The 24,423-nt window shown below is 50.2% G+C and overlaps 1 protein-coding gene across 3 annotated transcripts in view; it reads left to right on the top strand.

Moving 5' to 3' along the window:
- The window catches only part of ANP32A (acidic nuclear phosphoprotein 32 family member A), a 38,951-nt gene extending 17,683 nt beyond the window's left edge, over positions 1 to 21,268 (top strand). The window contains exons 1-7 of one of the 3 annotated variants that reach the window (XM_027553066.1): positions 9,334 to 9,366; positions 12,869 to 13,018; positions 13,251 to 13,373; positions 15,956 to 16,154; positions 17,536 to 17,633; positions 19,775 to 19,838; positions 20,039 to 21,266. In XM_027553066.1, the coding sequence (XP_027408867.1) occupies positions 9,349 to 9,366; positions 12,869 to 13,018; positions 13,251 to 13,373; positions 15,956 to 16,154; positions 17,536 to 17,633; positions 19,775 to 19,838; positions 20,039 to 20,100 (714 nt within the window). In that variant the 5' untranslated portion in view covers positions 9,334 to 9,348 and the 3' untranslated portion in view covers positions 20,101 to 21,266. Of the gene's footprint in view, positions 1 to 9,333; positions 9,367 to 12,868; positions 13,019 to 13,250; positions 13,374 to 15,955; positions 16,155 to 17,535; positions 17,634 to 19,774; positions 19,839 to 20,038 lie in introns of those variants that run through there. The other 2 variants (XM_027553065.1, XM_027553064.1) reach the window with 2 other exon arrangements.
- The last annotated feature ends 3,155 nt before the right edge of the window (positions 21,269 to 24,423 follow it).

Below are 24,423 nucleotides of genomic sequence, written 5' to 3'. Positions count from 1 at the left end.
AACATTTATTGCTAGCTAAGTGCAAGGCAGTGTGGGGAAATCAGAGCTACATAACACCTCCTCTCAGCTCCCTGGGGTGCCAAGTTCTGGGTACAAAACTTGCTTGTAAAATTCCTCCCTGTACCCTCCAGGACAGCACAGTTTACCTCATCTGGTCTCACAGAGACCTGTGGGATTTTTAGGGATATTCTTCTCCCCATTTTACAGATGAGGAAATTAAGCCACACAGTTGCGAATGATAAAGCCTGGAACGAAACCACGTTTTCTAACTACTTCTTATGCACCCATACACTCATAAGCAAACACTTCTGCCATAGGATACTTCCCAGGAGTGTAGCCAAGGCGTGTGTATACCTGGAAACGTTGGGTGAGCACAATCCTAACGCTCTTTTTTTTCCTCTAAGGAAGAGCAAGAGAAATCTCTGGCTTATGGTCAGCTCTTGGGTCTTACTATGGTTCAGACAGTTCTGCCTTCTGCTGCTTGTGAAATCCATCATCCTTCACCAGTTAGGTGTAGAATGTCCACGGGTGTGCACGAGTGCGTGTGACAGTGGCTTTCTTCCCGCCACTTTCCTTCTGTTCCACACATTCTGTTACCACCACCTGTTGTCCTAGCTGTTCCCCAAAAGGGCCAAGCATGCCCCCTGCTCGGGTCTTTTCCCAGGCTGTTCCCTCAGCCCTCTCTTCACTTGGCTTCAAGTCCCCAGGGAAAGCTCAGCTGGGATAGGCCTTCCGTGGTAGACTTTGTAAAGTTCTCTCTCATCACGATTGTGGTTCTTTCTTTTTTTCCCCCTTTTAGCATTTATATATGTTGTATATGGACATAAGGGCTTCCCGGGTTGCTCAGTGGTAAAGAATTCACCTGCCAATGCAGGAGATGTGGGTTTGATCCCTAGTCCAGGAAGATCCCCTGGAGAAGGAAATGGCAACCCACTCCAGTATTCTTGCCTGGGAAATCCCATGGACAGAGGAACTTGGAGGGTTGCAGTCCATGGAGTCCCAAAAGAGTCAGACACAACTTAGCGGCTGAGCAACAACGGTGAATATAGACGTATACACACATTGGCTTATTATCTCACTCCCCGCTAGATTGTAAATCCATGTGCTAGGCACCCAGGTTTGGCCACTGCTGTCTGGGCACTGCCTACGACGGGTGCCCAATATCTGACAGATACTCTGTAAATATTGTTGAATGAGTGAATCAGGCCTAAACATTAAGTCATAGCATTTTAAGAGGTGAAAAGACCCGAGGCTCATCTCTTTGCAGAGCTTCGTTACACAGTATTATTAATTCATTTAATAATTGGTTAGTGCTGTGTATGTGTACAGTTCTTTGCAGACAGTCACCGAGCAGCCTCCAGCGTGTACGCGTACAGGGACAGGGGACTCACTCATTTATTTATTTATTTTTTTTTTAGAGCAGTCCTTTCTTTCGTGGGACAGCTGTAAAGATTTAAATACCCTCTTGTGTTTTACATTGGGCTTGAAAACTGCCTGTTTGTAATTCCTGCACACTGATCTTGGCTCTTGAGCCGCTGGAGAACACAGAATAAATGTACTTGTATTTGCATAGGACTCTCCAAACAGTTGGAGAGAGTCAGCTATCGTGAGTCTACCTCGGCTCTGGCCTAAGCACCACTGGTTCCTTCCGTTGTTCTTCCAGTGTCACGCTTTTCAGAAGCCTCTCCACCCTCGTCGCCTTCCTCAGATTTGTTCCGCTTCAGGCGTTGGCACTGAGGGTTTGGTCCCGTCAGACAGAGTGTTCTGGGACCCTGACGGAGGACCCTTGGTCACCAGCCTTGTTTCCGTCCACACAACCTGGGACAGCCTTGTCTGTTAACCACCTTGGCAGGGGCCTTTATGAGCTTCTGATGAAGAGCGAAATCTCTAGGCTCTTTTTTTTTCTAATGTTATTCTGTTTATTTATTTTGGGCTACATCAAGTCTTGGTTGCCGCATATGTGCTCTTTGTTGCAGCGCCCAGACTCTCGCCGTGGCACTCAGGCTCAGGAGTGGCGGCACGGAGGCTTAGTTGCCTTACAGCAAGTGGGATCTTAGTTCCCCTACCAGAGATTAAACCCAGGTCCGCTGTATTGAAAGGCAGATTCTTAGGCCTTGAACCACTATGGAAGTCCCTAGACTTTTTTTTTTCTCTTCTTTTTACATCCGTCTCTTTGTCCAGCCCCTCCCTAACTCTTCAAGAATCGTAAAGGTTTTTAGGTTTTGTTTTGTCTTTGTTTTTGGCTTTTCAAGATTAAAGCAGCTGTAAATCCGTGAACAGCAGTGAATTCAACCTGTACTATATTTTTTTTTAAATGCAGTCAATACGGGCAAAGTTCTATCACCAAGATCGAGGTGAAGAGGATGGAACTCTGGAAGTAAAGAAAAACCCACAGAGCCTTTGACTTTTTCCTCTCTGCTCTTTTTGGCTGCCCGTGTCCTTTTCCCAGTGTCTGTCTGTCTCCTTCTCTCCCTCCATGTTCCAGCCCTCTCGCCGCCTCCTATCAGCCCTTTGGCTCCCATTCCATCCTTGCTCTTCCGTGTTCCCCCTTCCAGCTAGTGGCATATGGAACTAACATTACTCCTTAGCATTTCCTGCACTTCCATCACCAATACTTTTACCATCAGCCCTTAATTTCCAGACTAAGGCGAGCTGCACATGTCACATTTCTCTAAGGGAGAAAGAGATTAGATCGCTTCTTATGTGTGACCCTTGGCTAATTTGCTTTGCGGTCTTGGATAGAGAAAACTTTTGGTCCTCAGCCTCAGGTTTTTTTGCGTGATTGGTTCCCATTTTTGACCAAATCAGCGGTTTCCGATTGGTGGCTGGACACGAGGGCTTCTGTGTCTCAGTGTTTGCTCGGCTCCTGTCATTGCCAATGCTGCTGTCATTTTGGTAGAGGTGGCAGGGAAGGAGGCCAAGGTCGAGGGCTGCTTCTCCGAGTCTGCTGAGCCTCCCCCGCCTCTTCTGCCCTGCCAGCCCTCCTGGGCCACGTGGGGAGGCAGGCCAGGCACGAAGAGGGTCAGGTTCAGACCTGGGGCTCTTTTCCTAACAGTTGTTCTCTTTCTCCTCCTCTGTTTCCTCTTGCTTCCAGGAGATCACCCTGGAGAAACCTGCGACTCTGGGGTGTGGGCCCTAAGTTAGGAGGATAAGAATGGTCCAGGGTTCAGTTCACAGTGGGCTCTGTGACCCTGGGTAAGTCACAGGGTTGGTTTCCACCTGGCTTTGTCAGTTGCCTGAGTAGGTGGATTAGATCCAGTGGTTCCCGAGAGGTGTGATGATGGGTCCTTTGGTTCTCTGAAGCACTTTTCTAAAGCCAGCTGGAAGTTAGGCAGAGGCCCATACAAGGGCTGTGGAAGGTGTCCAGGTCTGTGTCTGAAGGTGTGGTGTCGTCTTAGGTGGGCTGTGCTGCTTGCCTGGGCTGAGCGGGTCAGGGGCTGTAAACTGCCGGCCTGTGGATCACTGCGTGATGAAGCTGAGGAAATGAATTAAATTCTGTTTTGTAGACCGTTTATCCACTTGGTACCTGAGGGGTGGGTATCTGTCACTGTCCACACCAGACCCACAGCAGAGACCCTGAGCTGTGTTCTCTTTTCAGACCCTGCTGACTGAGGACTCGGTGGAATTTCCACAAGTGGTCCCAGCCCCGCTGGGCTCAAATCCCTGGAAACTGGTTTCAAGGGCCCAGGAAGCCGTTTTTGTACCTTCTGTTGATTTGCCCCATTGGAGTTAACCGGGTGCTTTGCTTTCAAAAGTGAATGAAGAGTCAGAACTCTTGCCCTCCTCTGAAAAGTGAATGAAGAGTCAGAACTCTTGCCCTCCTCTGCTCCATCCTTTCCTCTCCAGTGACCCAGTCCAGTTTGACTACTTAGCCAGCCCCTCTGGGCAGGGCACCAGCAAGGGACACCGAGACCTCAGACCTTAGCAAGACTGTTTGGAGGAGAGACCGCAGGAGGAAAGACGGCCAGGCATCCTGTGGCCGAGCTGCGGCTCCCTGAGGACCCTGGTGGGTGGACAGGGGGTTTCCCTGGGGTAGGATCCAGTTGCCTGCAGGTTCAGTGTAGTACCTGGGGAAGCCCTTTGTGAAGTGTAACATGGGAAAGGAACACCAGGTGGTGTCACTGTACTTGGGGCAAGTCAGGAAGGCTGGCAGAGGGTGAGGCAGGGATGCACCTGAAAAGAGGCACAGCGTTTAGTCGGAGGCATTGATGGGCGGGGGCTGGGGATCCTCCTCTGGACTTGACACTTGACTCCCGTGACCATTAGAGGCTTTTGGACAAGGAGTGACAGGACTTGACGTGATCAAAACAGCATTTTGGGAAGGTCCTGTCAGATGTACCTCTCTGCTCTCTGGGCCTTGCTCTTCAGTCTCCTCCGGGTCTTCTGTTGCACAGGGCCAGTGCTGCAGCTCTTGGATAATCGTGGATGTCGTGGTTGTTTTATGACCCACAGGACTGTAGAGCAGCCTGAACAACTCTATGAGTTGAGATGCCTGCTCCCAGCTGTCCTGTAAGGTGGCAGGCATCAGATGGATGGTGCCAGTCTCCCATATTGGAAACCCAACACCTTGAGCCCTGGGGGCTGTTTTTATGATCCTGGTGTGTTTTAAGAGACAATATGATTGATTTTCGAATGTCAGTAATTATCAACATAATTGCCTGGCGGCCCAGATTTCCTTTTTGGCATATCAACGATGAATACTGGGCTTCTCTGGCCCATAAGATTCCCCACCTCCTTTTGGGGACCAATGACTGAGTTTGGATGTGGGCTAAGACTAGAAGTGGACAGACCCTCAAAATTTTGTAATTAGAAGGGATCTTGTGTCTGTCTGTCCAGTGTGCGAATTAGGGTACTGCAGAAGCCCAGAGAGGTGGACATGACTCCCCTCAGGGCACACAGCCAAGTGGTGGCAAAGTGGGCCCCAGAGTCCAGGTCATGAGCCTTCCTGACCAGCATCTTTGGCACTATACCCCCGTGCTTCTTGCCCCCCTTCCTTCTCCTGGTGTCCATTCAAACACAACCCAGCAGACCTCCCTGGGGCCTGCTTCCAACTCCTGCTTCTCACACCTTCCAGTACCCACTGAAGGTAGCAAGGGACCACTACTTAAAAGATGCAGCCTGCTAAACTTTTGCTTGATCGTGGCGTTGACCAGTTCTAAAGCCTTCAGCTCCCCTGTTCCCACTGCCCTGTGCCCCCACCACATACACATACACACATTCACACACCCACACACACTAAAGTCAGACCCAGCTTGACTCCTCCCCACTTCCTCTCTCCCAAACAGCCTTCTGGGCCTTTATTTTTTTTTCCCCTGTTCTGGGAATTGTTCACCTGCCCTTAAATTAAGCATGGCTAGGTCAAGGGTGGGCAGTCTGGGAAGGCTTCCTGCAGGAAGGAAAGAGTGAGCCTTACGGGAGGAAAGCAAAGGCTTAACACAAGAGAGAGGCCACTGCCCAGCCAGGCCCCTCTGATAAGCCCAAAGCCCAGGTCCTGCACCAACTGCGCCAGTCCTCCCTTTACCGCCCTGAGTCTGTTCTTCTGACCGGGGAAGCATCTGCAGTGGCACCAGCTCCTCTGTCTGCCTTGCCGAGGCAGAAGCCGAGCCCTCCGCACGCTTGGGGGAGGAGGTAGGAAGCCGGTTGCAGGCGGCGAGGGAGCCAGTCACAGGGTTTATGTTAATGCGGGCCCTCCCCCAGCCTGCGCTTAGCCTATTACCCGGGCCCTGCCGGCAGCTTCATTAGTGGCGCAGCGAGCCTCAGCCTGCCTTCCATGGTTCCCTAAAATAATAAGGATGGCGTCACCGACTTCCGCGGCCATGTGCTCCCACCCAGTGCCTTCAGAGCTCTATTGTAGGAAACAAACAAAATCCAGACACCTAGGTGCTTTTTTCTTAGAGAGGTTTTTTGTGTGTTAAAGTAAGGGAGGACCCTGCCCCTTAGTTAAGAATTTAAAAGATCTTTATGCGGTGTGGAGATCCCAGTCTTAGCTACCATTGAGGCTGCAGAATAACCTCCTGTTAGCAGAAATGAGAGAACTTCATGGTTGGTTCCAGGGTCTTCCACTGGGGACTGTGATTTCTGATCAGAGCAGTGGCGTGCTGTGGCAGGAGAATCACCCAGCTTGGGCTTCCTCGGCTCTCAGCCAACTCTGGACCTTACTGCTTCCTCTAGAAAAAGAGGGCTAAACTAGAGCAACATTTTGAAAACTGTGGATCACGTTAATTTTTTTTTTAATGTAATAGAAAAGAAAAAATTGTAAACAGGGTTAAGTTTTGTTTCTGTGTATGTGCATGTAAACACACAAAAATATATGTGTGCTGAGCCAAGGTGTCGATGTCTTTTTTACTGTGGGTTGTGGTCAGAAAGCCACTGACCTAGATGATCCTGAAGGCCTTTCTAAGCTTTTGAAATCAATGTCCAACTTTTCCCCCAGAGCCTGACGTTTCCCCCATGGAACATGACTGATTTTTGCAGGTTTTGCCACACTGATTGTTAAGCAAAACTAGAGATTTTATGGTTAAAAGGACAAAACCACAATCATCTGTCATTCCTATGGAACACCTCTGGGAAGAAGCCCCTTTCCCTGCTGCCTTGGTGTCTTAGGTTGGCCTTCGAGCTAGAAATGGGATCTGCAACAGGGGATGGCCCATTTAAAAGCTGACCTATTTAAAACCCACGAGCACCAAAAAAACACGGGGTCAATCTGATTTAAGTCTTCTTCTGTTGTAAGGCTGGGACCTGAAAACTAGATTGGTCAGGGACTGACAAGGTTGAAACCAAAGCTACAAATATTTGTTGCATGCCCATTTGGAGAAAGAAAAGATCAGACTTGGAGGTGAGTGGGAAAGACTAAAGGAACAAGGTGTAGCTGTAAAATCCAGAGGCGCGTCTTTGAGGCACACCATTCTCGGCTCTCTAGAACATGGGGAGGCCTTCGTTCCATGAAAGGGCCCTGCGGGCAGCAGAGGCGACTCAGAGCTGCGGGCCTGCCTTGACGCCCATTCTGTCCCTTGACCATGGACACAGCAGTGAAGGTGGCTGTGGGTCAAGGAGAAGGCAGGTGGCTTTTTCCAAGCTGGGGGTGCTTTCCGTGCATTGTTTCATCTAATCCAACCCCAGGTGATGGCACTATTGTCGTTGGAGGAAACAGAAGCTCAGAAGTGAGGTGATGAGCTTGCGATGGGAAATTTGGACTTGAACCAGGTCGGTCTGCCTCCAGAGCCTGCCTTCTGTCCACCTCTCTATGTTGCCTCGGGAAATGCTGGAAAAATAAAGAGCAGTCCCCTCTTGAGCTTCCTTCTCTCTGGTTCTAGCCTTCAGAGGGCTTTGCTTTAGGCCCAAGCTGTCCATTTAAATCCAGGCCAGCTTCACAGGCATGTGGCCATGTGACCACCCAGGCCCCACGCCTGGAAGGTCTGGGGATTCTTAACAGTTTTTGAGCAAGGGTCTTCCAGTTTCATTTTGCACTGGGCCCTGCAGATTATCTGGCCAGCCCTGGCGTTGCTAGAGTGCGTCCTGATTCTTGGTCTTGCTGGGTCCCTCCTGCCTGTGCTTAGCGTGCCCGTCCTCTCCGGGCAGAGGCATGTGAAGCATGCACCCTGTTCCAGCCTCGGGCCTGCTACCTGGCACACTGGACTGGAGTTGTTTACCGGCCGTCTGTCTCCTAGCCTGCCACCACACCTCCTGCTGGCAGGGACCCCAGCTGTGGATCGTTACTGGCTCCACGTCCCCTCCGCTGCTTAGATGGACAGTGTCACAGGAGCTTGCTGGGTGGAGAGAGGGGGTTTCTTAACGGGCAAGAGAACCTGCATGCAGAGCACTGGGCCAGGTCAAGAGAGGGTGCGGTGTTGACCGCGCTCCTCACAGGGCTTGCCTGGCGGACACAAGACACACCAAAACACGTTGTTATTGTTTCTAAAAGGGAGGGCTTATTCAACCTGTGTCAGACCAGTTGCACTGTTAATTTCACTATGGTTTGTCTCCCTTTGCATGCCCAGCACCTAGTGCTGTGGCCAGCACGATAAACAGGACATTTGTTAAGCAGTTGCTTGGCTGTCCGCTCCCTGCTAGGCTGATTACAGAGAAGGACAGTCCCTGACCTCTAGGAGGATCGGATGCTTAATACACGATTAAATGATTCATGTGGCAGCTGCCCTCGGTGCCCTGGGATGCTCAGAGCTGGGTGATGAAGGTTTCCTGGGGAGGGGTGCTTAACTCGGTCTGAAGGCAAGGGTGAGAGGTGGGGTGGGGGGCAATGAGATTGGAGGAAGTTGGCTGAGGTTGAGAGTAAAAGGCCTCCTTAGGTCAGTTTAGAACCTTGATTTTTTTTCCCGGAGGCGGCGGGAAGCCAAGAATGTTTTCTAGGCCAGAGTTTGTGCTTTATAGGCTAAACAGATATCATTGTCCCTTTTCTGCAAGGCAGAGCCTGAGACCTCGGGGATAGAGTCAGGGTCGTTCAGCAACCTGGGCCGGGCCTCCGTGTGGAGGTCTTTGCCCAGTAGTCTAGCATTCCTGCTGTCACAGAGACCCCATTTGGAAGCAGAATCAGACCTAGAGTGACTTAGACTACCGTGAACAGGACCATGTTGCTGGCAGTAGAGAGGAATGGTCAAATTTGAGAGATGTGTGAAGACAAGATTTCACAGTTTTGAAACAAGCAACGGGTTCTTCCTTAGAGTAATAATGTGTTCGTGTTTATCACGGACAGTTCAGCTCCGCTTGGTGAGAAATGACTGTCACATCTTGCTTTGGGGACGTGTTTTTCAGGAAATGCGGAGCCGGGCAGTCTGATTTCTTAGGAACCTTCAGTGCCTCCCTACTGACATCTCCAAGGGGGCCCGAGTATGAATATGCAGACACCTCTTAGGTGTTAACACTTGAGGAATGAGCCAAAGGCTCCTGTGGAGGGTTGTCACTGGGGTGACTGAAAAGCTCCCGATAGAAGCAGAGTAAGTCCAGTCCTTGGTTCTAGAGAGAGTAACCACATTTTGGTATTTTTAAACGGCCAGTGGGATTGGGAGAGAGTTTAAACCCAAAGTACAAATTTTCAGTTTAATTTTAACTTTGCGCTTAGCTCACACCCAGGGTTTGGCAGGGGGGAATGGGCCTTACTTTTTTTTTTTCTGTTTTAAGCAGAACACACCCTGGATGTAACAAGGATGTTCTCTTCACATGGAGGAAGGGTTTGCAGCAGCAGCACTAGGAGAGACGGGAGGAAGTGGGTTGGAATTGCGGCAGGATTTCTAAGAGTCAATTTAAGGAAGCTTGGGGTGGGTTGGACGTTTTGAAACACGCCCTGGAGCTGTAAGAAAGCGCAGCCCTGCATGGAGGCAGGTGGAACTGGGCTGGATGCCATGCCTTCGACAGGTCAGCTGTTGGACTGGACCTTTTGTTTTTTCCTGTTTGGTCCATTACAGACACATCACAGTCTGCTTACCTGCCATCCCCGATGTGACTCATCACCCCACAAAGAAACTGTGGGTTTCCCCCGTGGTTTGGGCTTTCTGGTAATATCAGCAACCTCAGGGTGTAAGCCTCAGCCCACCTACCCCGCCCTCTTTGATCTCTCCCCAAACTGTGCTTGAAACCCGGCCAGGAAGGAAATGCAGAAACCATGGGGATCCCAAAGTCCCCACAGACCTGGAGCAGCCACCTGGCCTTCCATATACCACAGGCTCTCCCTCCTGAGTGACAGGAAGCAGCCTTTTGCTCCTTGGGGAGGAACAGGGTCTCAGGCCCCCAGCCTCTGTCCAGATCCTTGCTCCTGACTGCAGTGTCATTGGAATGGGGGCTGGGTTAGGTTTTGTGCTTTGGTTACCAAAGAAGTGTAACCAGCGTGGGGACTTCTGGGAGTAGCCCCCATCCCGCCAGTGGAACAGCTAGAAAAGGGGCTGAAGGGGGTTTAGTGCAGTCAGGGTAGTTTGTAGGATTGAATTTGGGGGTCTGGGAGAACCTGTGCCCTGCTTGGGAACAGCAAGGAAACCCTCCTCGTCTGTGGCAACACTAACCATCAGGGCCTGTTCCTACAGTTTTAGGATCAGTGGTTCTGATGTGTGGCTGTACAATAGGATAGCACCCCAGGAGCACCCCATGAGGCGATTATGAGGATCAAATGAGACAGTGCCTGCAAAGAGAGTGCCTGCTGAGGGCTCAGGAAAGAGCCCTTGATTGTTGTTAATAAAGAAACAATCGTTGTTAGTAGTGGTGTCTTGCATATTGTCCCCAAGAAGAATGGCCACCCTTTTGGGCGTGGTGCTGGGACTGGAACCTTGGGTCTATCTGGAGAATTCCCAGGCAGCACTGAGCTGTTCTGGGAAAGAGGCAGACTTCCGGGAGGAATTCCCTTGACTCTGCAGCACCACCTCCTGGCCCCCTCTTACTGAGGCCTCCTCCTTGGCTGATGGCCACAGGAATAGAAGCCCTGACCCATCTAGAGAACCACATGTCTGAAATCTTTGAAGGTGGACTGGAAACCCTCCTCATATTTGTCTTTCCGTAATGGAACTTAAAGAATTCCCAGGGCCTTCCAAGGAAAGGAGTGACTGAAGGAGCCTAGCTGTGTGACCCCAGATAGAACTGCCCACGAAGGAGGTGGCGCTCCCTCCTCAGGACAGGTGATCTCCCGCCACTGCTCCCCAAAGGCCTGGCTTCCTGGCTCTGCACTGACCTCCTGCCCTAGGGCAGAAGGCCTCACGGGGTTTACTCCCAGTCTCTTGCCGGTGACCTTGAGAAGGGGGCTTGACCTGGATATCTGTCCTCCCCTGAACAGTGGGAAAGGACTTAACTTCCCCTGTCTCAGATGCAAGGGAAAGGTGAGCCTTGGCACCGGTGCCTGGCTGAGAGCTTGCTGGCTCTGGATAGGAGCTGCTGCACCTGGCTTCACCCCTCCTGCCAAATTGTTGCTGTCCTGAGTTGAGCAGGCCACCTCTCTCCACCAGGGAAGAAGACAGCAGGGCACCTGCAGGGCACTGTGGCCCAAACAAGCCCTGACCTCTCCTAGTCTGACCTCTTTCAAGGGCAGGCTGAGGGAGAGGCGCAGCAGCTTGCTGTGGATTCTCTTCTCCCACGTGGACATACGTCCAGTGATGCCCGAGGAAGAGGACCACTGTGGCAGACAGTCACCCTGGGCAGATGGACCTGCTCAGAGGTGGGGAGCAGCCCTGGACAGTGACTGGTTAGGACAGGCCTTGCTCACTTATCCAGGAGGAAAAAAGGCTGTGAGGGGCAGGAATGATAATGCAGGACTGCTGTCAACAGGACAGGCCTGGTCTGAGTGACCCATTGGTGTGAAATCCAAACTAGGGTTGGAAGTCCCAGGGAGCATCAGATCCAGGCAACATCAGTACACATTTCCTGGAGGCTGCAGAGATCAGGCTGGAGAAGGCAATGGCAACCCACTCCAGTATTCTTGCCGGAAAATCCCACGGACGGAGGAGCCCGAGTCCAAGGGGTCGCTAAGAGTCAGACATGACGGAAGCGACTTAGCAGCAGCAGCAGCAGCAGAGATCAGGCAAGTGGGGATGCAGTGTCAAGCACCAGATGAAGCCAGGAGGAATCACCTTTAAGGATCCCGCCATCCATGGAAGGCTGGGGAGCAGCCCCCTGTCCGCTCAGGACAGGAGTGGAAAGCTCTGGGCATCTGGTGGCAGGCCAGGCACCCTGGCATCCCTTGCTGACACCCCTGGGTCATGGCAGGCCTGAGAGCTGATGACTCTTCCTCAGCCCGTCTCCCTACCATCTGTGCTGGAGCCTGGACCCTCTCTTGTAGCCAAATCTGCCTTTTAACAACCCAGTGAGATGGTAGCTCTTTATCAGTTCTTTCTCCCTCATTCGAAATAAAGGGCTTAGGGCCAAAAGAGAAGATCTAAGGTCTCTTAACGGGGCAGAACCACCTCCAGGGAGGCAGGAAGCCTGCAGGGCCGCAGAAGTGTCTCCAAAGACCAACTTCTGGACATTGCCAAGCCCAGCATTTCTATGTGGGTTCATCCTGGGCTTGTGGATGTCCATTTTCCTTCCGTGTCGGCTCTCAGGACCTGAAGAGCAAAATCTAGAGCTGTGGTATTCTGTATGGTAACTTTCATGTATCTCTTTGCACTTTGATTAAAGCTGAATAAAATTTAAAGCTTAGCTCCTCAGTCTCACCTTACCGGCCACATATGACTAGTGGCTCCTCTCCTGGATGGGTTTCCATCGCCACAGGAAGTTCTGTTCGACAGCACTGGTCTCCATTCTGTAGAGTGGAGAGTTGGAGGGGTCCCTGGTCTGCAGCCCTTACTGTGGGGCAGGCCAAGCCAGTGACCAGGTGATGACTGCCAGGCTGGGTGGGCTGTCTCTGACTGTGGTGGAGGATTGGGTTCAGGTACATCCCGGGACCCATCCGCATGCAGTGGGTCACAGACTCAGAGGTAAAAGGACGGTGGAGACTGAGGAGGGAGAGTAGTAGGTAGGGGGCCTCAGGAAGGTGGTCAGGCTGGGACCATGGCGGACCCTGGGGTGAGGGGCTCAGAAGGAACGGCAAGGCCCGGAGGTTCCCTAACAGCATTGTGGCTGGTGCAGTGGGGAGCCTGGGGGCTAAGGGGCGGCAGCAGGGTTGGAAAGAAACTCCCAGTCTTGCTGTCAGCAGTGGGATTATTGGATTTGTCTTCTCCAGTCCAGCCAAGACACCTGTCCAGAAGGGCCCCCTGGTTCTGCAGCTCCAGTCACCCCAGCACCTCTCCCCACCCTGCCTCAGTGTTGCTAAAAGCAGAGAAAGATCAGGGTGGGCGCTGGCGCTGCGAGGCTTCCCAGTCTGCCTCCTGTCCTCCCCCCATCCCTGGCCTCAACCCCCATTCCTCACCCCGGTTGATTCACAACCTCTTTCCCTTCCCAGGTGAAAGAACTCGTCCTGGACAACTGTCGGTCGAATGAAGGCAAAATCGAAGGCCTCACAGATGAATTTGAAGAACTGGAGTTCTTGAGTACAATCAACGTCGGCCTCACCTCAGTCGCAAACTTACCAAAGTTAAACAAACTTAAGAAGGTAAATAGAGCGGAGGCGCAGGTGTGCTCGGGAACTGGGCTGGGGAGGAGGACCCGGTCATTTCTCCAAGTTGAAGGAGCATAACTGCAGGGGGGCCAGGGCGAGCCCCAGCACACCTGCCCCTTCCCTGAGCCGACTCCCTTCCTGGCCCATCTGCAAGGAAATGAACGCCTGAGCCCAGAGCCTTCATTGTAAGAGTCGTTTCTGCTTTTTCTCTCCCTGCCTTGTTTAGCTTGAACTAAGTGATAACAGAATCTCAGGGGGCCTGGAAGTATTGGCAGAAAAGTGTCCGAACCTCACGCATCTAAATTTAAGTGGCAACAAAATTAAAGACCTCAGCACAATAGAGCCACTGGTGAGTCATCGGGGCCTCCCCTCTCCTCTGGGATGGGAGGGGTTGATACCAGGGAATGCTACTTTTGCATTTGCATGACACGCCTTTTGTGTTTAATTATGTGCTATGAGATAGAATTGAGCTTCTATAGAGAAACTGAGGCCTCGAGAAGTTCAGAGAGCTTGACCAAGAGGCTGAAGGGTGCCGTAGGACCCGGGTCTCAATTTCTGGTCCTAGTGCTTTTCCTCTTAGAATTTCCACTCAGCTTCGGAAACCCGAGCTGTCATTTCTTTAGGCTTAGAACCTGGCTTGTGCCTTTCACTGGGGAGAGAGGAGCCATCCAGGAACTCAGCTGACCCTGAAGGTCGCTGCCTATTTTCTCCTTGGGTCACTGCCCAGAGGCTGGTGCCTCTGAAGGTGGGTCGGTCCTGATGCGGGTCCCATGGGATGACAGAAAGCTATGTGGTACAGGAGCCCCATGCACTTCTCCAAAGGGTATAGAGAAGAGTGACCCTGGTCAGCAGTCCTGGCTATGATGGTGACCACGGACTCAAAGACATGGGCAGTATGTCCTCCTTTGCTTGTCCACATAGAGCTGAGCACACCCAGACTTCACGATACACTCACTAGAAAAGGGCAGGTCATGATCAGAATAGCAATTTCTGTGTTGCTCCTGCTAAGTTGCTTCAGTTGTGTCCGACTCTGTGTGACCCCATAGATAGCAGCCCACCAGGCTCTGCCGTCCCTGGGATTCTCCAGGCAAGAACACTGGAGTGGGTTGCCATTTCCTTCTCCAATGCGTGAAAGTGAAAAGTGAAAGTGAAGTTGCTCAGTCATATCCGACTCTTCGCGACCCCATGGACTGCAGCCCACCAAGCTCCTCCATCCATGGGATTTTCCAGGCTAGAGTACTGGAGTGGGGTGCCATCACCTTTTCCGATTTCTGTGTTACGCATATCCGAATGACTGTATTCACTTGAGTTTAAGGAAATCAACTGTAAGATGTACCATTGATTAATTTTTGATTAATTAATCATTGATTTCTATTTGTTGAAGTATAGAAATACTACTGCATTAAACTGACACCTAGCATAAATATATACATAAGAATTACTTCATAAGTTGGTCCCCTTAGAATCAGGAGAGGGCCATAAGGATATTTGGCCAAGTTTGCACCTTTCCCTTTTCTGGGTATAGAGGGTACCAGTTGGGCTATCTCTCAGTTTGGATTCTTGTCCAAAAAGCATTCCTCGTACTTTGTGGGCACTTGAGGGGCTGGTTGATGTGCCCGTGTAGCAGAATGGGAGGCTGGCATTTCTCCTCCAAACTCGGGCCTTACCTGCCTATCTGTGGCATGTGGTCAGCTACTAGAATAGATTTCCCATAGAACTTTATTTTAGGACTTCTTCTGATCTCCTAGGGGAAAGCAATTCTATTTATCTAGCTAGAAACCTCAATTTCATAATTTTATTATAAACTGAAAAAAAATCTTTGAAGTTCTGTATATGTGTGTTTTGGGAGGCAAGTTATGGAGACTGTGTACACACGCGTGCACACACACAGTGTTCCTTTGGCCTAGAATACTCGTGTTTGTGTGATTTCTTCCCTGGTTATCAGTGTGATTATTGTGTTTCTCTCACCCCTGACAGTGGGGAACCGCCTTTGGTTGGGAGAGGCGGGCCTCACCCACCCAGCCCACAGCCCAGACTTCCTCTCTACCCTTGACCTTCTGCTAAAAATGACCAATCTCAAGAGAATGACCTTGTTCCTGACATTGACCTTGAGGGACAGTAGCTTTAATCACCAGTTAGGCCTGGCCCCACTGGAACAGGGACTTGGCCTGAGGTGGGATACCTCCTCCTGGAAGATGAGGGAACTGGAAAGATGTAGCAATTTCTTGCTAGCTGTGTGACCCTTTCACTTCCTGGGCCTCAGAATCCAGCTGCCAACAAGTGTAACATGGACTAGAGCCCGTCACTTAAACCCATTGGTATTAAGTACTGTGGACAAAATCTGGATCCTTCATTGGTTTTTCTCTTGTCCTTTTTGACAGGCAGTATTGCAGAGTGTAAGAACACAGGTCTGAAGTTGGACTGCCTGATCAAAACCCAGTTCTCTGCCCTCTGCTTCCTCTTCTGTAAAATGAACTAATAATTATTTCTGCTTTATCAGTCTGTTGAGGATAAACTGAGTTAATACAAAGTGCAGTATTAATTGCCATTATTATTATTCCCAGAAGGAGGTAGTTTGCATTCCTGTGGCCTTTTCAGTTCCTCTCTGGCTCCTTAGACACAGGGCAGGCTCCAGAGCTCTTGGCTTATGCACCAAGAAAACCCCGGGTTAATTTCAAACTTGTCAGTGTTATGGCAGAGGCTTTAATTGCAGAATAGAAGTGTTGGCATTGGGTGAGGCTCTGAAGATCCTCAGGTCCAACTGCCCATCTTTCACATGGATGAACAGGAGGCTCCCCAGCCAGGGGTGACACAGCCAAGCGCAGCCAAACCAGGGTTTGCCCCTCACCTGTGAGTTCTGCGTGCTGTCTCACGTCACCCCCACCAGTCTCCTCATCCTGCTCACTGTCTGACTTCACTGTTTCCTTGCAGAAAAAGTTAGAAAACCTCAAGAGCTTAGACCTTTTCAATTGTGAGGTGACCAACCTAAACGACTACCGAGAAAACGTGTTCAAGCTCCTTCCGCAGCTCACGTATCTTGATGGCTACGACCGGGACGACAAGGAGGCCCCCGACTCAGATGCCGAGGGCTACGTGGAGGGCCTGGACGATGACGAAGAGGACGAGGATGGTGGGTGGCGCCAGTGAGAGGCCAGGCCGGGTTTTACGGGGGGCAGACTGGGCGTCGCTGGTCCCTGAGAGCTGTCGACCTCTTTCTAGAGCTGTGGAGGGGGCAGGCCGTCTGCTTTGTTTACTGTGTAGACAAACAATGGTCTGTCTCATTGGTTGACACCCCTAAATAAAAGGACCTGAGCCCAGAGAGACACCCGAGGTTCTCCAACTGCATGGTAGCTCCTTAGAAACCATCTGAGGGACATCCCTGGTCAGGGAACTAAGATCCCACATGCCTTGCAGCCAAAAAGCCAAAACAAAACAGAAAAGATGTGACAGATTAAAAGACTTTAAAATTGGTCCACATAAAAAAAAAAAAACATCTGAATCCTCCTTTCAGTTTTTTCCCTTTTCCAAAGTCCTCCCCAAAATGAGATCCTACGATGTCTCACTTGGATTTGCTTACGGGGAGGAGATGAGCAGATAGAGGAAGGTGGGGCAAGGCGTGAGGGTCCCCTCTTTTCATTTAGGGTCCGGTGGTGGAGATGAGGTCATGGCTGGAGAGACTGTGGGGCCCCCTGGTGGCTGCCACCCATAGGACCACATGGCAGGACCTGGGGGTTGAGGACTCAGGAGCCCCAGGGATCTTGGAAGCAGAGGAGGTTGTAGGTAGCACAGTGGGCTCCCTAGTGGCACAGTGAGGACTCAGGGACTTGCAGGAAGGAGAGAAGGAAAAGGAAGGGGGACCTCCCGTCTCATCTCCTCTCCACACTGCCAGCTCAGTGCCACTTCTGTGCAGGGCTTTGTGGCCGAAGTGGAGGGTTGAGACTTTGCCTGAATATTTCACAGATGAGAGTGCTTATCCCTTCTTAGGTGGGAATATTTTACTAGGTATTCAGACATCCAGTTGTTTCATCTTGTGCTGGGACAGAAAAGTCTTAGGACTAAAATCCTGAGACTGGGCTTCTGAGCCCAGCTCTGTAACTGACTCCTTGTGTGATCTTGAACAAGTCACTTCTCCCCTCTGGGACTCGTAGAGTTTGGCTCAATGCTCTCTCTGAATGAGTTGACTTCTTGGCTTTCCTGGGCCCTGTAACTTGGCTCCCTGAGCTGGCATCTTCTCTGCCATCTTAGCCTCCATGTGGGATCTTTCCTTTTCAGAATCCTTGGGAAGAGGGCTTACCTTTGAGGTCATTCTAGGATGCTTATTTTTTGGATGACTTCAGGGTGTGTTCAGTCACATTAAAGCATCCAGGCTGTGAGCTGGGTGGGTGTGGGAGTCGTGGCCCCTACATCAAGGAGTGCATCTCCTGTGCTAGGCCAGCGACCTGGGGCCTGTACTGTGGGAAAGAGGGGTCAGCTCACCACACCCTTGTTCTTGTCCCCATTTCTGCTCGCAGAGGAAGAGTATGATGAAGATGCTCAGGTAGTGGAAGACGAGGAGGACGAGGAGGAGGAGGAGGAAGGGGAAGAGGAGGACGTGAGTGGAGAGGAAGAGGTAAGAGGCTGGGCTGGGCTGGGGGACCATGTCTTGGAGCCCCCCTTACTTGCTTTGCTGCGTCTGAATCAGTCCCACTAACTGCCTGACTGATCGGCCTTAGCAGCCAGGAGCCCTGAGTGTGTATTGAATCATTTTAGGGCCTGTTACTGGGCTGATTTGGGAAAGGCAAGCCTTGCAGTCAGCCCTGGAAAAGAAAGAAGGGGTTCTGGAGGCCAGTAAGGAGGGGACTCTTCTGCTGGGACAGCCTGGCATTTGTTTCCATGTAAGAATCAGTTCTTATAGAATCCACATCCCCATTTCCACCTTTTTGCGTTTGTGTGTTAATTTAGATACTCAGCACTTACAGTATGCTGGGGAAAAATCAAGGACTGCCTTGGACTGGTGGGTAATAGGATAAGACACTGCTGGATTCCACATCAGAGGGTGGCAAGGGTCCCCCACACGGCGGATAAAGTGCCGTTATCCTGACACGCTGGCTGGCATTCTTATTTAGCGAGGTCTGGGATGTGTCTGTGACACGGTGCAGCCCGTTTCTACCACTTGCTAGCTGTGTGTCCCTGGGCAAGTTGCTTGACCTTCTGAGCCCGTTTCTTTATAGGTGTCATTTTATAGCTGGGTTGTAAATAGGGAGCAACTCACTGGATTGTTAAGAGGATAAAATAATTTGTAAGTAAAATCCCTAAGGACAGGGAGTGTTTGACCACTTACTATTTTAGGCTTTCACACCCTTCAAGGTCCTGGCTCTGTGTGCCTGGTTTTGTACTTGGATGGATGTTCTGAGTCTTTCTAGAGCAGAGTCATTTTCTCTGACTTTTCAGCTTTCTAAATCTGACTGCAAAAGTTAGATGGAGAGAGGTTTAAAATGGTGACAGCACGGACAAGGTACCTGCCTTCTCCCATAACTTCCTGTCTCTCCCCATCAAGGGAATGGACACCTATTGGCCACACAGGCCCTCTCAGGTGGGACCTCCTGGCTGGTCCCTCATGCTGGAGAGAGGCAGCTCAGGGTCAGAGGAAAAGCTGGTGACGTAGGCTTGGTTCCCCCCGAGAGGTGCTGCCGGGTGTCTCTCCTGCCCAGGTGTAGGCTGCTGAGTTCACTGCTAAAGAATATTATGTATTTTAAAAATAGAGACAGCAAAACAGCACACCGCCCCCGCGCCCCGCCCCCCAGGACAGGGCAATAAGGCATTTTGGCTAATGGACTTGCTCTTCCTGTCACAGGAGCCTCCAGAATGCAGAGGGTTTCTGTTTTGGGATTGGGTAGTGGTGGAGTGTTTTTTGGGTTTTTTTTTCCTTCTTCTTCTGTAATCTCATTAACCATGTGCAGATTACACACACACACACACACACACACACACACACAGTCTTAGCAAACAGACTGATTAAGGAACTATTTGGTGACATTATGAAAGGATATTCCCTTGACAAAAAGAAGTCTATTGCCAAGTTCTTTTTAAACAATGGATTGCCTGGTGCCTCAGGAACAGTATCATGCAGATTCAACTAGCCTGGACCCCCAGGAGCAGCATAAAGTGTGGTCCTGGGTTGAGGGTGAATTCACACCCCTTGTTGAATCTCAAGGAGCTGGAAGTGATTTTCTTTGAGGCGGGGAAGAGGGGAGGATATTGCATTTTCCCTCTCCTCCGAGTGATCCAAGTTTGCAAGAAGTGAAGGGGCTGGGTAGGGTAAGGCTGGACTCACCCACGGAATCTGGATTGGGGTTTTCCCGTGAACCAAAACTAGATTGAGGGCAGATGAAAGTCCAGCCTGCTTCATGTGATGGAGAGTCGCTGGGGGAACTCACTGCTCTGGGAGGGCACGCTGCAGAGCTGCCTGAGTTACAAGGACTTCAGGTCAGTAATTCTTAACCTGGGCGCAGAATCCACCCCAACTCCCCGCTCTTGCAGGTACTTTTGTGATATGGGTATTTCCTGGAAAAGAGGTTCAAAGCTTTCTACAGAGGCATAAAGGTGGTCCTGGATATAAAAGAACCTCTGCTTTCGATTCACCTGACCAAGCCTTGGGGCTGCTGAGAGGCTGGCCCTCACCTTTCTGAGCTCAGCATCAGGGAAAGTGGCTTCTTCCCCATGTCCCGAGGCCCGGGCGTTCCTAAAATCCAATGTCATCTTCTCTTCTAGGAGGATGAGGAAGGTTATAACGACGGGGAAGTAGACGATGAGGAAGATGAAGAGGAGCTTGGTGGTATGGCAGCCTTTTTACTCTCCGAGGGTAGCAGGCTGACCCCTTCGGTCATGGTAGATTGCTGGGCCCTGAGGACCAGGCCTCAGTTTGCCAGGGGCAGCAGAGCGTCCTAGACTTGGGCTCCCTGCTTTCCTGGTGGGTGGACGGAGTCAGAGGTGAGATCCATGTCTAACCTGAATGCCTTTTCCTTACTCTTCCAGAAGAAGAAAGGGGTCAGAAGCGAAAACGAGAACCTGAAGATGAGGGAGAAGACGATGACTAAGTGGAATAACCTATTTTGAAAAATTCCTATTGTGATTTGACTGTTTTTACCCGTACCCCCCCAAATCCCGCCCCCTGAAACTTATTTTTTTCTGATTGTAACGTTGCTGTGGGAACGAGAGGGGAAAAGTGTACTGGGGGTTGTGGGGGGAGGGAGGGTGGGAGGGGGTGGAATAAAATACTATTTTTACTGCCACTCTTTATTTTTTTCCCCTAATTTTTCTTTGTGTCTGGTTCTGTCCCTGTAAATGCAATAGCTGAGTACACACACGTGAACGTTTGTTCCTTACCCTCAGAGAGGACAATTTGGAGATCTCTGACATTTCCTGATACTTCCCAAGTCTCTTGAGTTGATTGGAAGGCCGGGGCTGGCCTCAGTTTGGTTTCTCAAAGCCCAGGAGGGCTGAGCACCAGCCGCGTCTTACCTCTTGTTCCGGATCCCATGATTTTCACGTTTCTTGGGCCTGCTAGAGGCAGCAAGCGCCTTGGCTTGTAAATAGCAACCTAAAGGCGAATCTTGGCCCTGGTCTGGGGACCTTCCCTGTCTTCCATCCCCTTTCTCTCTTCCCAGACGGTGGTGGGCTTTGCTCTCCTGAGAAGACTCTGATGTCACTCTTGAGTGATGAGCCAGAGAGCTGGAAACAGCAGGCTTCAGAGTTTAGGAGTAAAATGGATTCAGTAATTCTAATTAAAAGAGAAGAAGCAAACCCTCAAACTTCAACCTCTTTCAAAGATATAAAAAAACAAAACTCTCCCTATCTTGTTGTGTAAAATATTAGAACACTTTGTTTTACAAAATGACAGGAGAACTCTTCTGTGCGTCCTGCTCGGCCTAGACCATTTTTACAGACCTAGGCACGGGACACACTGCTGCATGTCGGCTGGGTTTTTTTTTCATACACCCGAGCACGGAAAAACTTAACGCAAAATTGTATTTTCTTACCTAGTGGAGATCTGAAGTGACTGCAAATTCCTAGTGAATGTACAGGCTCGCTTTCCTGTCCCTCTTCTGGATTGCTTTCCAAGTGACGCGTGACTTCCTAGCCCATGTTTCATCTGTATAAAAGAACATCTGCACCGGTTTTCCTCCCCCTCAGAAGAGCCAAACTTTTGAGTTTTATGTCTGTTTGTCATTGATAAATTTCAATAAATCTTTTTATACAATTGTTTTTGGGGTGGCTTCTTTTGAGTCCAACATGCCATTGGTGATGCCATCTAGATAACCTGGTGGGGGGCAGGAAGCTTCACGTTGGTTACCTGATAAAATAGTTTTTCTTAGAAGATCTGTAACCTGATGAAGTTTGGCTACTCTGGGTCTCAACTCAAGACTTGGTGTGCAGTCTTCATTAAAGACTGGATTTGGGCAGGGAAGTGGTGGGGGATGGGAGTTTAAAAAGATAAAGACATAAAAAGGTTTATTAAACACCAAAAAGCTGGCCTTGGGACCTTATTTTTAGTATATTTTATTGTTTTGTTGTTCAGACCGTAAAAAGAATACAGGAAAACCAAAGGAATGTACAAAACAAATCTGTACCTTTTTCATTTAGCGTTAAGTATGATAGTTTCTCCCTCTAAAGAGGCTTTAAAAGCATATACCTGAAATGGCTATGTAGTAGTCTATTAATTTACTTAATTCTAACCAAATGGTAAGATACTCAGGTTATTTTCAACTTAACCACTAGACATTGTGTTACACTCTTTATGGATTTGATAGTCCAAATGCTTAGGAGTCATTGTACCAAAAATAGACGTTTATAAGTCTCATGTGCAAGGTTCTGTGTTTTCCAAAAAGATCATCCCACATACTGTGGTAGTTGATACATATACACAGAAATTCATTCTCAGCCATAAGAGCTTGAACCTCACAGCAAGCCCTAGATCCTATGTGATTCCAGCAGAAAGGTGCTTCTCAGGAGAGACTGACCCACCTTGCCTCTGGGTGGTGCCCAGATACCTCCTGCCCCCTTCTTTGGAGCAGATGGACGTTTTCTGGCTCCAGGTGTAGGTTGGGGAGGTGGCCCCCAGAGGCCCGGTGCTGTGCCTGGCATCAGGACTGTGAGAATGACCAGGTGTGCCCTGCCTCACAGAGCTGGGAAAGGAACATGGGAGTGGAGTGAAATGCAGAGACGCTGGTCTCAGGTTTTCTGATACTGACTCCTATGAGGGCTTTTAACAATCAGTTAATCACATAGATTGGAAATAAATTGTAAAATGAATGATGGTGGGTGGGTTGATGCCAATGAGATCCAGGGAGGAAAAACCTGTCTGTGTCAGTCATTAGGCAGTCACATCAGCCCTTGAGATAAGGTCTCACTGTGCCCATTTTACTAATGAGGAAAACAGGTCCAGTGACTTGGAGGTATGAAGAACAGGAGGCAGGGTGAAACCTAGGTCTCTTTGGGCTATTTCCATTTCACAAAACTTAGTCATGTATGGCAAGTAGAAGAGGAAGCTCAACCAGAGGGAGGGAAGCAGTAAGCTAAGCTCCTCATTGAGCTCTTGCTGGATACCTGGTATTGCATCTCATTGACCTGATTGAATCCTCACAGCCATCTTAGATAGGTGCCATAATCCTTGTTATACGGGTGGCTCAGAGAGTGACAGGCCCAAGGTCATGCAGTCAGATAAAAGCAGCATCAAGAATAAACCAGGGATCTGTGGTTCCAGCCCCAGCCCTCTTAGCAGGTGGTGGTGGTTTAGTCGCTAAGTCGTGTCCGACTATCACGACCCCCATGGACTATAGCCCTCCAGTCTCCTATGTCCTTGGAATTCTCCAGGCAAGAATACTGGAGTGGGTTGCCATTTCCTTTTCCAGAGGATCTTTCCCACCCAGAAATCGAACCCCAGTCTCCTGCATTGCAGGCATTCTTTATGACTGAGCTACAAGGGAATCCCTCTTAGCAGGTGGCTCAGTGGTAAAGAATCCTGCCAGTGCAGAAGATCCCTGGGTCAGGAAGAAATGGAAATTTATTTCCTTGAAGGAGGAAATGGCAACTTTCCCTTGAAGGAGGAAATTATATACTTTCCCAGCTGTGGACAGAAGACCCTGGCTGGCTACAGTCCAGGGATTCATAAAGAGTTGGACCCAACTTAGCATGCACACACACACCAGAGTACCTCCAGCCTCCTCCCCCAAGCTGCAACCAGCTGTGTTGAAGCAGTTACCCCTCCTCACCCTTGGTGCCAGGTTGCCCCACCAGGTCTAGCAAATGCCACAGGATGGACCCTTGAGACAGAAGGGCCGTTAGAAATCACCTAGTCCTCAACCAACCCTCTGATTTGATGAAAGAAGAAACCAACCCAGGAAAGGTTAAGTGATGTGCCCAAGGTCATCCTGCAAGACAGTGGCAGAGCCCAAACTCCCATTCCTGGGCTTCTGAAGAGCCATGTCTCTCACAGCTACATCCTGTGGTTGCAGGGAAGCCAGCTGTCATAAGATCTAGGATGTACACGGTGTAATGTCTTCCAGAACACAGCCAAGTCTTGGGGGGACAGGATGTAGTGAGTGCATGACACATCTGTTTTCTGTGACTTTGGAGTTCACCTGTGTGTTTCAATATTCACAGTGGGTTTGCCTTCCTGGTAGTGTCTGAGAGGTTGATCATCCTAGAAAAGGGTGTGAATTTCTTGATGGAGAGAGCAATGTGACGATTCTTGATCATGAGTTCCTTCTTTGTGTAATGTGCTGTATCTACTGCCTCCCTCAATCCTCATACAGATTTCAGACAAAACCAAGGCTTAGAGAGGTGAAACAGCTAGCCTCAAACTTGTCTTTCTGATACAAGAGACCTTGTTCTCATGTACTACATCGAAAGAGCCAGGCAGATGAGGGAAGAGGGGATAAGCAGTTCAGTTTGTCTCATTTGCTGACTTGCAAAGGCTGTTTTTATCCTCATTCAGAAACTCATTGTTCTTGGTTGGAAAGATTCCCACAGTGGGTCCCTAATAAGCAGCTTTGGACAATGGCAGCCCTGAGTCCCGGGACCAGCCCTTCAACAGGCCCCTGTGGCCGGCTGGACCAGGGGTGAGCGGGGCCAAGGACTGGAGATGGTGAGACAGATGAGGGCAGGTCTGAGGCTTCCTCTGCCTGACGGAGGCCCTCAAGGTACTCACAAATATGCCAGCAAAAGGAAAGACCAGAGACAGATTCAAACCTGACAGGGCTTCTGTGGACTGCTAACGGTCTGATTGTTGAGGCTGATGCAGGGGACATCATGGAGTTGCCCACCAAACATCAGCTGCTGTTGGTTAAGAGACCAACAAAAGGACTCACACGGATATGGGCCACTCCCATTCCTGAAGTTCAGATGGGGCTGACCCCCAC

This window comes from Bos indicus x Bos taurus, chromosome 10 (assembly GCF_003369695.1).
Source record: "Bos indicus x Bos taurus breed Angus x Brahman F1 hybrid chromosome 10, Bos_hybrid_MaternalHap_v2.0, whole genome shotgun sequence".
Taxonomy (NCBI): domain Eukaryota; kingdom Metazoa; phylum Chordata; class Mammalia; order Artiodactyla; family Bovidae; genus Bos; species Bos indicus x Bos taurus.
Note: the sequence above shows the minus strand (reverse complement) of the source record. Positions and strands in the feature narration are given on the sequence as shown.